At 37.7% G+C, this 12,442-nt stretch overlaps 1 protein-coding gene across 5 annotated transcripts in view; it reads left to right on the top strand.

Annotated features, from left to right (window-relative positions):
• Positions 1-12,442, top strand: part of SLC25A21 (solute carrier family 25 member 21) — a 259,062-nt gene that overhangs the window by 55,586 nt on the left and 191,034 nt on the right. Inside the window, exon 2 of one of the 5 annotated variants that reach the window (XM_064460318.1) lies at positions 791-879. The exons of the other annotated variants lie outside the window; for them this stretch is intronic. Coding sequence (XP_064316388.1) covers positions 852-879 — 28 coding nt within the window. The 5' untranslated portion in view covers positions 791-851. The remainder of the gene's footprint in view (positions 1-790; positions 880-12,442) is intronic. 5 annotated transcript variants of the gene reach the window in all.

Below are 12,442 nucleotides of genomic sequence, written 5' to 3'. Positions count from 1 at the left end.
ATATTTAATGTTATCATTGGCAAGGCAAACTTCTGTAGGAAAATATCAGTGCGAATTTTACTAGTGAGAAGGGAGTACAGGCCATAAAAATTCTCAGTTTCCCTTTTAAAAACTTAATCCATTTGTCCGACAGGAATGAATACAGAAGGACTAGAGGTTTTGAACTTCCCTCACATCTGGGTATAGCGGTGTATTTTGACTCCAAGCACAATAAAACAATCGTACTTGCTGGTGGTATATGACATAATGACCCAAATATGTTTTTAAAAAATCATTTATTGCTGTACATAAACAGCTAAGTTAGCACAAGGGATGATAAAATAACATTGGTAATTCTTCCTTTAGCTGGGAACCATTGGTGGCCCATTAGGATTCCAGATGTAGCCGTGTGTGCTTTTCCATTTGTTTTCTAATGTCTAGTGCTTGGGCCCTTGGTACCTTGGCTGCGGTTGTCAAGCGTGTTGGCTTTTCAGCTTGAGGTCTTCCTGGAGAAACACACTGGCCTAGCTAATAGCTATAAAGCAGCTTATTGTCTTGGGCCTAGTTTGTTGGGACTAGCCGGAGTGAGGGCAGCTTCCTGTCAAAGGTCAAACACCAGCTTGACCGAGTTTTCTATGGTAAACACTTGCAACTGGACCTCAAAATCTAGATGTTAAAATATAAATAAGAAGATGTTTTAAAACATTATTTAAAAGACAGCAATCTGTGACAATTCATACCTACTAAGACTACACCGGATTATATTCAGGTATTCAAGTATGTGGAAAACATTTTCTAATTTCTTTTTCAGGCAAAAACTTAAAGTACTGAAATGGAATAATGAAAGAGTAAAAAAATTACTAGAGAACATAATGATGGTGAGCGCTCTTTGCCTGAAAGGTAAAATAAAACCTGCGCTTTGTTTTGTATCAGTCATGATTCACAGCCATCTTTAGCTATTGATAATCTTGTGATGTTGTTTTAAGACAAAACACTGTAACACATCAAGCTTACACTAAGCGAAAGCATGGTAAGAACAGAGCTGCTGTTAAATTCAGGTCAGTGCATTGGTTTTTGTTCAGGTAGATCCAGACTGTTGACTTGCATAGTCCAGCTGAGTTTCCTGGGAGTATTTATGTGAGTAGATCTCATCTAGAAGTAATCGTTCATCATTCTGGCCCTACCTGATTTCAGTGAGAATGTTTGAATAAGCACTGTTCAGTGTCACTACAGCCTACAGTAATGTGAATGGCTCTCTTGAAATAGAAATTCAGTGGCCATGTAAAAAGTATATTGTGAAAAGTGTTGAATTTTAAAAAATCCTTTATTATACATGTGTGTTTGAGTAGAACTGAGTCCAGAACAAAGCAGTTCGGATATTCCTGAACTGTTTGCAAATATGTACGTGTGCATATCTTTGTTTTCATATGCATATGTATTTTATATAATCACCTACCAGTATAATACAAATTGATCTGAATTTACTCTTTCTGAGGTCCAAGAACATCATAGACCTCTAAGGTACTTTGCATCATCTATACTAACTAAGGTTACCTGGCATTAAAAACATTCTGATTTTCTTAGCTTTAAATCCTTGGATTTTAAATGCACATGGGGGCATTTCTGAAATGTGAACAGGTTTAAATATAAGGTAGTCTTAAGCTTTCCATTACAATTAAATTAAACAACCTAGATCCAATACTAAATGTCGGTGTCGGTGTAAATACAGAACACTGTATCTGATCCTCAATCAGGATTCATTATTCAAGATGCAAGGCACAAAATCATTACCAGAGACCAGCTGTATCCATGCATCTGAGGAAGTGCTGATGGCAACCTGTTTAGCTCCTGCTTGTGACAGTCCAGACATATTATTTTTTAAGCCAAACAGTGTAATTCTTTTGCCTGCTGGTGAGAAGCTGTTTGTGAGTAGTCCAGCTGAAGTCATGAGGACTAGCTGTGTGCCTACTGTCCTCTAGAAGATCAGTCTGAGAGGGTTCAGACCCAAATTAACCACAGCTCATCCTCTAATCACAATGCTATGGGCTAGATGGGATGAGAATCCTCTGTTCCGTGGTAAAGCTTCCTGCGCAGCAAAGACTGCAGAATTCCTGAGGTCACAGCAAGAAGGTGCTTGCTGGTGAGTGGTTAGGACCATCATATGAAATGGATAATGTTATTTTGGGGGTTTTCTTTCCTCTCTTGCTCCTAAAGTGATCCTCAGACAGAAAATAGTCTTGCTGACCTTTAGTAAAATACCTGAATGAGCACTTCAGAAACAAAGTGAAACTGAAAGTGGATGGCTAGAGGGGGCATGGTTAGAGGGAAAAGGGGGTAGACAGAGGGCAATGAAGTGAAAGGCCCAAGCAGATGACTCTAGACTCATCTTGTGGTACGGCCACTTGAGTAATCAAGAGCAGTACCCAAGCGTTAGGTTCTTTTGAGCAGAACTGACTGGAGTTCCTGCTTTTATAGCTAATCAGTACACCTAATTTCTTTCCTGAGCTCCATATATTTTCATTATGCATCAGGTTGTTTACTTCTGTACCCATTTACCATGTTTATATTCCAAATACTGTATCAAAAGAGGGTTAGATTTCAAATGGCCAAACTATCTGGAGTTTATGAAGTCTGTTATGCTAGCAGAGAATCAAAACAAAGTATAGTGAGAAATACCTACCTTAACAGTATCTTATAGTGATAACAAGTTTTGTGGGCACGTCTGGCTTTAATTTTTCAGTATACCTGACTCTCATTTGTCTGTACCATTAGATTTGTGTAGTAAAGTATATAGGGTGCTTTTGTGGAGTGTTAGGTTTTTACTTTTCCCTGCTTGGAGCATAGTAAGCATAGAATTGCAATCAATATAGAAACTTTCTTAAATAAATTCTTCAGTTTTATGTAATATTATGTCGTGGTGTAACCTCAGCCAGGAACTAAGCATGACACAGCTGGCTAAGGTTAAACCATTACACACTGAAGTGTGGTGCACTCAAATCCACTTGACTAGCTCATTCCACAGCTGAATCAATGTGATAGTTCCTTTCTTTGGTCATTTCTGCTCCAGCATTATGTTGCTATACAACTTCAGAACAGAACAATTTCTTTAGCGTGTGAAAGATTGCAAATTGGCTAAATCCCAGCCCTTTGGCTTTGCAAATTAGAAGTCATGTACCTATCAGTAGAATGTTATTTGAGAAGCCATTGAGACTGCTGGGTCAGCGAACATCTTTGTGGATAATTCCATGTCCTTGTCAAGGTAGGCTACTGAAATCTGCTTGTTTAACAGCTTCTGTTCTCTCTGCTTCATGCAGAGTGTCATCCAGTGACCAGTCTGCAGATACAAGTGTCGTGTTTTGAACTGCTTCTCATAGGAGACAAAGACATTAAATCATTTAAGAAATCCAAGGTGAAGGAAGGTGTTTGTTTTCTTTTTTTGGCATTTGCACTCTTTGGCCATCAAAGATAAACACAACAAGCCAGCAGTACTTTGAGGATTCACATCACCCTTGACCTTTCCTGGGCTAAGCTGGAGCCAGCTGCTGTACAGCTGGGCCGCGACTTGCAGTATGTGTAAGGACACTTGCATACTGTCACTGCTGATAGCAACATACCGATATACTGACAGCAGTGTAACATTTTTAGTAAAGTAGCCCAAGATTATGCCCCCTTTTGAATTGCCTTCTGTAGATGTCACAGAGAAATTCAGAACAGGTCTTTCTAACTCTGACTGGCAAAGAGTTTTAAAGAACTCACCTCTGCTCTGGATCCTATTACAGAAAGAAGTTTTGGGAACATTGTAGTGCCGGACACTGTTCCAAAAGTGTCATGAAGGGGGGGAACTCTGTAGTGTGGGTGGCAAAATGTCAGAGGAATCAAATATTTGGTTTTGTTCATTGTAATAGATGGTCCTCTATTTTTATTATGGCTGTCTCATATAGGTACAAGAAAGAAGTTGGATTGCAGTGCATACAAAATATTAACCAATAGAGGTCATATATTGCTGGATCTTGTAATCTCTTTTTAAGAATTCTCTGTGTGTGCCTGTGTCAAGTATGTTGTGGGTTTGCATATTGGATTGGGCCCCTCATGTGGCTTGTGTGTTGCTCTACTCAAGTTCTGAAACCTCAACAAGCTTAGGTAGGAGTTAATTTAGCTGTGAAAGGCAGAATTTGATGGGCATGGAAGCATCACCAGGACCTTACGGAACATTAAGCTTAGAGACTTGCCTTCAGGGTTAGGCAGGTCCTGAACAGAGCTACGTGGAAATGTGTGCATACAGTTGTCTCAAGTGTCATTTTAGAAGCTTATATATTCTGCTGGTTATTTTATATTTTTCATGGAAATCAACGGTCAGTATTTAAATTAAGTCAACTTTATTGCATTTAAATGCCAATGACAGACTTCTGTTAATTCTATTGAGAGTAAACCTGACTCAGCTGCTGAATGACAAGGAGTCCTATTTTCACCCTCTTCCATGTGTATCCTCTTCTTCAAAGGAATTTTGTTATTTCTATGAACTGAAGTGCAAGAAAATGATCTCTTAATACATAGTTGATAATTGTCTTTAGCTGTGACAGCACTTGGTGTCATTAATGGATCCAGAGTGTGTTTGTGCATACGATATGTTAAGCAGTAGGTAATATGACAGTTTACATCAGATGCTGGAGCTGAAGATGGCTTGTAGGTGTCCAAATATTTCTTTGGCTACCCCTGTATTTTCTAGTAAAGCCAAACTACGAAGTTGGATGGGTTTGGTCTGCATTCAGTCTGAGAAGCAGCTACAAAAATGCTTCTAAGGGGTGCCTGCAAGTGTGCAGGGGAAAACTCTAAAGACACGTAAGCCAGTAGAGCTTGGTTTTAGGTAATCTGCTGCCTGTCCTATAAGGGGCAAGGCTGGAGCTCACTGTACTCTGGCTGGTAGTTAGCTGGTGGAGTTACCTCTGATGTTGCCTTAAGTACAAAGCATCTTGAGATCAGGAGATAAATTACAATTATTGTGCCCTTCTATTTGTTTCTCTTTCAGTTTAGCTGCTTCTCTTATGAGGCCCTTCATTCAAAACAGCACAGACTCCACTTGCTTCCAACTGGTTTCTTCTGCAATACTGCTGGGGGGTCTTTGGCTGGGTCTTAATGCTTTTCATAGCCAAAGTGCCGTTATTGGCTTCTATTGTATGAGTATTTAAACAATGTCAATATGGAAATTGCTCCTTGGCAAAGAATATACAAAAGGGATTTCAGATTGATGTCTGCCTGTTTTGTGTTATATATTCAGAAAGACTTGCGTAGAACCCACTCTATTTTAAAGAGTAAACAGTTAGTTTACTACTATCCCTACTTGAGGCTGTTCAATCTTTGTTGACATCAGAAAATTTATTAACGCTGTGGTATTTTCAAAATGCTATTTCTGTGGTATGTACTCAGTAATTATCACATATTTAGAATGTATATACACATTTTGTTTTGGCAAAGGTTTAATTTGCATATATCTCAACTGAGAAAATGGGAAACAAAAAAAAGAGGATGGTGTGCTGGGTAAAGTAAGGATAATCTTGAAATGCCTGTTTGCAATTAATCTATGATAACTCACTCTCCAATTGAAATTGTTCCTCTAATAATGTACTGAGCTGAATTCAGTGTTTACTTCGAGCTGACCTTAAATCACCTGAATCATTTTATTTGAGACTTCCAGTTGATCTTGAAAGAAAGTTTCAGAAAGAATAAGCACTTTGATTTGTAGTAATTTATTAAGATTATATTATTGTTTAATAAAATATTTTTGCGTTACACTTGTGTTTTTAGAATTAAAGACTTGGTGTAGCAATTTACAGTAAGTGGAATGACTCAAAAATTGCAGCCTGTGTGTGACTGAGAGCCAATTTTTTTTTGTTGAATTTCCAGAACAGAGATCTTAGTATGCTGTTCACAGAACACACAGGGTGTTTCCTCACTTTTACACCTTAAAAATGATGCTCCAGCCAATTAAACACTTCAATAAACTTGTACACTGTTTGATGTCCAACGAGCAGACCAATAATACTGTAGTAATTACATTATTAACGTAGATTACTGATTTGTGTTTCTTAGGCAATAAGGCAGCTAATAACCTAAATAAAAGCACGTAATAAAACCACAGTATACTTTGGAAGTAATGGAGGATCAAGTATTAGTTGAGTGACTTCAGTTTAAATTAATCAAATGTCTACTGTGCTTTCTTTAAGAAGTTTTTCAGCTCTGAAAAATTAAATTTAGTAGCTCTGTATCTTGTGCTGCTCTTGGTATGAGAGGACCTTACAAGTAAGTTTCCTGTGTAGGAATCATTTACTGTAAGAATCTGAGCAATTTTTCTGCATGCTAATGTAGACCATAATAGTCCAGGGAGTAGACTGGTAAGCCAAGATGCTGTATCACTGACTCCAAGTTTATAAAGCTGTTTTTCAATGTATTTATGTGAAAACATAGTTGGAGTTACTAGAGGTGGCGTATCATTTGTTTGGCATTAGATATTATAGTTTATTCTAATTAAATTTTGTGTAACTGTGTGTCAGAAGAATAAATAAATAAATGGCCATTTAAAAGGTTTATAGGTAAGTTTTTAGGAGGGTACATTTCCAGCTTATTTTTATACAGTGGAATTTTTGATGCTACAGTAAATTAAGAAGTTGGATGATTTTCATATGATATCCTATTTCACTAATACAGAATAACCTTGAGCCACAGTAGGGCAATAATTACCGAACTTAAATCAGAGACAAACTCAGCCAAACAGCTGTTTTCAGTTTGTTAGGAGATCCATTTGATTTACTCTCTTGGTCAACTTTCATTACTTTATAAGACAAAATTTCACTGGAGATTTTAACCCTGAATTCCCATCTTGTTTGCTGCCTCCTGTAAAATTGCACGCTTGAACTGTCACGGCGACTTGTCGTGTGGGGGAGCTACCGTTGTGTTTTGCATTGATCCCAGTTTTTATGACAAGTGGTTTCAGATACTAAAGGGTTCAGGTAGAATTCAGCCCTAGACATATTTCTAAATTACCTTTCTCTCCTGTGGCAAAGGAGAGGAAAACGCCTTGTGTAAGGTCACTGTCTTGGACTTTGCTGGTTTGTCAGCTAAAGCGGTGGATCACATCATCGTGAATATTTGACACACAAATTGTCGGTGGTGGTGGTGGTGGTGGTATTTTACAAGGTCAGCACATCTCTGCTATCTCACTCTGAAGTTTCATATACTTCCCAGGTTTTGTTGCTGTAAAGTTTGAAACTTAATGCCAGCCCCTATCTACCAGTTAACTCAATTGGACTTAACCACGTCTGTATCCATCCACTGTCTTTGTGTTTTACAGGGCTACCAAGACACCAGTGTGATGTATTGATAATACAGGGATTGTCAGAAACTGTCTTAATGGCATTATGTGTTACTGAAAGAAGAATCCAGACAAAAGATTGTGGGGGGTTTTCCTGTTTTGTAAAAGTTTTCTTAATGTTATTCTAATATTGCTGATTCTTTGGCTTTTCTGTCTGTTACACTGTATGAACGTTTTAGCAAATTTTAAGAAATTACTGAATTCATGCTTGAAAGTGAAACAGCTGGCAAAATCACGAAGTTTCTGATAAGTTCATGTAGAGCATCAGTTCTGTTATTGCAGTCTGGTTTTTTTACAGTAGTCTAAAAAGCAGGCATGGGAAAAAAACTGTTAAATGTATCTCACATCTTTGGAACTAGTTTAAAACTTGCTTTTCTGTAAAATTGTTGATATTTTTTCACAACTTCACTAATAGCATTTCCTGCCCTTTCTGGTTATGTTTTTCCATTTAGAAAAGATAGTGCTATGCCTCATTACTCATGTTCCTCATCGAGCACACTCAGCAATTCTGTACTCTGTCCCTTACTGTCCTGCTTTAGAAAAGTCAACACCTCTGGAAAACGGGGGCTACAAATGCTGCACTTTTTGTGGTGGCTGCTTCTCTGTGCAGTTGTGACACAGAAAAACAGTACTATTGTTTTTTATGTTTTTTTTTTTTCTTCCTTTGGAACACTTTGAAATAATTACATGTTATCCTGCTCTTAGAAAGTAGAATTTTAACCTCAAATCATACACATCACATGCAAATAATAGTTTGGGAGCTCAAAGTTATCAAGGTAGCTGCATCATAACTTTGATCAATGGAGTTTAGTAGTATAGGAAATATATGCAACAATGTATAGGAAATATGTACAACAGCCAGTTCACCCCATCTCCAGTGGCACTGAGTGTAGCTGAGTTTTAACTTGATAGATAAAGCACCATTCTGTTGTCCAAATGAGAGGAGAAACAGTTTGGAGCAAAACTATAAAGACTGGAATGGGGAAAGGCAGGCAGGTAGCTGATCTCAGTGAAGAGAGATTTACAGTGTAACTGGCTTGGAGCTGGGGTTTCGCCAAGGAGGTTCTCACTTCCATCACATCGACTGGTTATCGGGCTTTGGGTAATTCTGTTCTGTTTTCTCAAAGCTGTTGCATATGTTGTGCCACACTTTTCCTGTGTAGTTAATGAAAGGCTGAAAACAAAAGGCTGAAAGGCTTGCTCTAAAAATATCATAAATGGATGTACTAGGAGATTTCTTTTGCTTTTGAGGAAGGTTAATGTCCTCCAAAGCCAGGAAATTATTTTTTCTGAAGGATTAAGTTTCTAGGAAAGAATCTTGATAGTGTGCGTATCCTTTTAGTTAGGCTTTTGTGGAAAGTCTTCATCCTGTCTTAGTACTATTGTGTGTTACTGATGCTATTGCTCACAGGTTACACATGAATACTCAAAAGAGAAATCAACTGTGTAGTTAAAAATTTGCAGCATCCAATATCACTGTTGTGATAAATCGTGTTCAATATCAAATGACAGAAACAATATATATAGACTGAAGTTGTACAGCATATTTATGAACATCCTGACAATGCTGTCCAAAACATCTTCCTGTTAGTTGTTATGAAGACCAGTTCTTTCAAACATCATGCAAGCAAATTTTATATGTTGATGTTTAAGCAAATGAGAAATAAAGATAAGCTACTGAAAACAGGTCTCTCTAATCTTTATTTATGAGTTCAAACTGGACAAAAATGGCCTTTTCATTAGAATCAAAGGAAATGGTCTGTTGATCCATCAGCTCTGAAAACCCATCATCCCTCTGAGCGTAAAATAGCTTTCAATAGGAAAAGCCTTGAGCTTGTTAGTGAAGAGAGCATCTGTCCTTCACTGACTCTCTGGAACTTTTTGTGCACACATACAGACCGGATGATGTGATATAGGGACTCCCACTTCTTTCTTTTTACTACTTTTATGCAGTTGTTCTATATCAGGCAAGGTTGGGATGTTTTTTGAGCGCTTTTATCTTTCCAGTTACATGATGAACTGCAGAAAATGGCCATGGTTTTGATCCAAGGTCTTAACTTTAATTCCTTAACTCTTTTTTTAAAGTACATCTAGGTGGAAAGACAGTGTGATCTTCTCCTAGTGGTTATTCTTAGGCTCCCCTGAAGCCTAAGACTATTCCACATCCCCCAGCTAACTTCTGCATGCCAAGGGGAACCCTAAACTTTTTTTTTTTCCTCTTGTGCTGTGAGTCCCTTTCCATTCTTTCTGCCTGCAGTTCATCACTCTGCAGTTTCCTCAGCTAGGATCTGAGGGTTCTTTCTTTGCTTTCTTAGCTTCCCATATGTGATCTTTCATAGTACAAACAACCCCCAGAACAAACAAACAAAAAAATCTTGTCCTGTTTTTACTTAGCCAAGATACCTGTGTTTTAGAGTTTCTATCTTTGCCTAGAGCCAGGAAGAAAAAAGCCAGTACACTTCAGAACCCAGGGGGGCTAAAGAGGAAATTTTCAAAATATGGACTTTGCTTTTGGTATTTTTTTTTCCCTCAGGAAAGGTCATAAAACATTTGATCTGATATTAGAAGACTCACAGAAATCTCCTTTTCAAGAGAGATGTGGACACAGTCCACTAAGGTTAGAGAATAAAGAATTTTTCACAGTTTCACTGACATTACTTCTAGTAAGAAACAGTTACACATTATTTCTGTACTTTTCCACTTGTAGAGAATTTATATTCTTGCACCCTTTCATCCCTGGCAGAAAAACCTATACATCTTTCAGCAACATACTGCAGAATCTCATTTTATCAGTGAGCCAAGCGTAGACTTCACCAGTTGTTCACCTTACTTAAGGTGATGGATCAAATGCTGTCTGGAGCGTAAAAAATAAAAACAAAAAAAATTCAAAGCAGAAAAACTGGAGAGTGAGTTTCTTTGTGGGAGCATCCACAGTGGAGACTGAGCATTCTCTTGGCTCTCAGACCTGGAGTAGAAAAGAAGACAAACATTTCTGTTGTCACAGCTGAGCCTACTGATAGCAAGTTGTTTGGTTAGTGGAGATGTAATTTGTCTTTGTTTCTTGGTGGCAACTCCATACCAGAGCTACTTTATGATCCTGAGGAGCTATGTAATATTGTGTTCAAGTGATGTATTTGCTAAGTTAAGCATGGTTAAGTTTGTCTCTGTAGCAATGATACTTATATTTTGTGAAAATTACAGGCTAAGATAATGCCATACTCAAAACTAAACTTAGGAGGCATTTAAGGGTGTGTGGAGAAGAAGAATAGAAAACACAAGTGTATCCTTGTTTAAACTGCTTAATGATGCCCATGTAAAGATGGAAATTCCTGGGGACTTTGTTAAATAGTTAGTGAATATCCAGGAAAATTACAAATTGAGTCGATGCACTAGTTTCCGTATTCTGTGGAAAGGAACTGAACTTTGACTCAGAGCTGATCCATTTCAGTGAAGGAGCTCTGTTCTTCTCAACACTAAATACTGAGAAATACTGAACAACTTCTTGACTGGTGTGAAATGTCAGTCATTGACATTGCAGAACTGGCTTTTTGGCTTTTATGAATCTGTGCACATTTCTTGTGAGGCTGTAGATGGGTAGAGGGTAGAGGGTGACAGCACTTTGTTAAAATCCCTTCTGTGACTATGATAAGAAGAAACCTGCAGAAGTATTTTGAAAATAATTTGATGTTGCACTGCAGTCTTTGAAGCAAGAATAATGGAACTGGTGAAAGTTTCCCCATGTGAGGGTAAATGATGGACTGCACCACAGGATGTTGGTTTGTTGTGAATTCTGCATAATGAAATAAGTTTCATAGTGCATGTTTTGCCACTTTTGAGGAACAGGTTCAGTTCAGTCACCTACCGGACAAGTCAGATCTTGTAGCTGCTGTTGTTTAATGTCTGTCTATATATATATATATGTGTGTGTGTGTACATATATATACACACACACACTGTGGTACTTAAAATTTTCCTGCTCATTCGGTCCTGCTTTTTTCAGACTTTTCCCATTGATGCTGTTCATTCCACCTTTCCTGTCTGACATAAATTTAACTTTGTAATTTTACTGTTACTGTTGCATAATATAAAGCTGGCAAAACAAAAAAAAAATCAGCTAGGCACTCTCCTGTGTGTTGCTTAGAGCTGAATACATAAAAATACACTTCATCAAAGAGACTGTGAACCAATCAATCCCCTGTTCATTTGACAGAAATGCCCGCACTCCATTTATGTTATGACCATGGAGACTCTTGCATGTAAAAAATTGAGGGGGAGGGGAAAGGCCACAACAGGAGAATAAATACAGATGGCTGATAGGGAGGGAGAAGAATTGAACTTCGTATGAATGATGTTCTAATGATGATTGCTGATCCCTTTACTTCAGTGTGCCTCATGCCTTATAAAGCAAATGATGGTATTCAGAGAAGTCTTGGGCTTAAGAGTCAATTATATCAAATCCTAAGTAATAGCACTTGGAATGAACAAAAGATACTCAAAAGGCAGTACAAGAAATATTTAGGTTCCTCTGGCTAAAACCATGATAAAGTTCCTTAGGATGCCCATTAATTCCCATCTGGAAGAAGTCTGCAATGAAAAAGAAAAGCCATTGAACAAAATGGGACAAGTTAACAATATCATTGATAGTTTGCATAGCACAAATTAAAAAAAAAAAAAAGGCGCTTTTTTCTAAACAGTAGATGAGATCTTCATTAACAAAATATATAGCTGTATTTCTGAAAATTCTGATACCTACTACAAAACTGCAGGCCAGTGGGCGGGGGAAAAAACCAAACAAACCTACAATGTTTTGTTATTTAGATGTCAGTTGTACTTTATGTACTCAGGTACTTTCAGGTACTTTATGGGGAATATGAAATGAAATTGCCCTTATTCAGCAGCAATGTCAAAAAACATGTAACGCCTAATGAAGGCTTTAAAAATCTCAGAATGATGTTAAATTGAAATTAATAATGTGGTTTTCTCCCACTATAAATACTTCTGTCTACTCTAGAATGCAAAATTCTCTATTTCTAACCTGCTTCAATGGGGAAAACGTGTGCTCAGGTTGAATGCTGGAAGAGTAACCTGCTACTGACA

Source organism: Phalacrocorax carbo, chromosome 9, assembly GCF_963921805.1.
Source record: "Phalacrocorax carbo chromosome 9, bPhaCar2.1, whole genome shotgun sequence".
In the NCBI taxonomy this organism is placed as follows: domain Eukaryota; kingdom Metazoa; phylum Chordata; class Aves; order Suliformes; family Phalacrocoracidae; genus Phalacrocorax; species Phalacrocorax carbo.
Note: the sequence above shows the minus strand (reverse complement) of the source record. Positions and strands in the feature narration are given on the sequence as shown.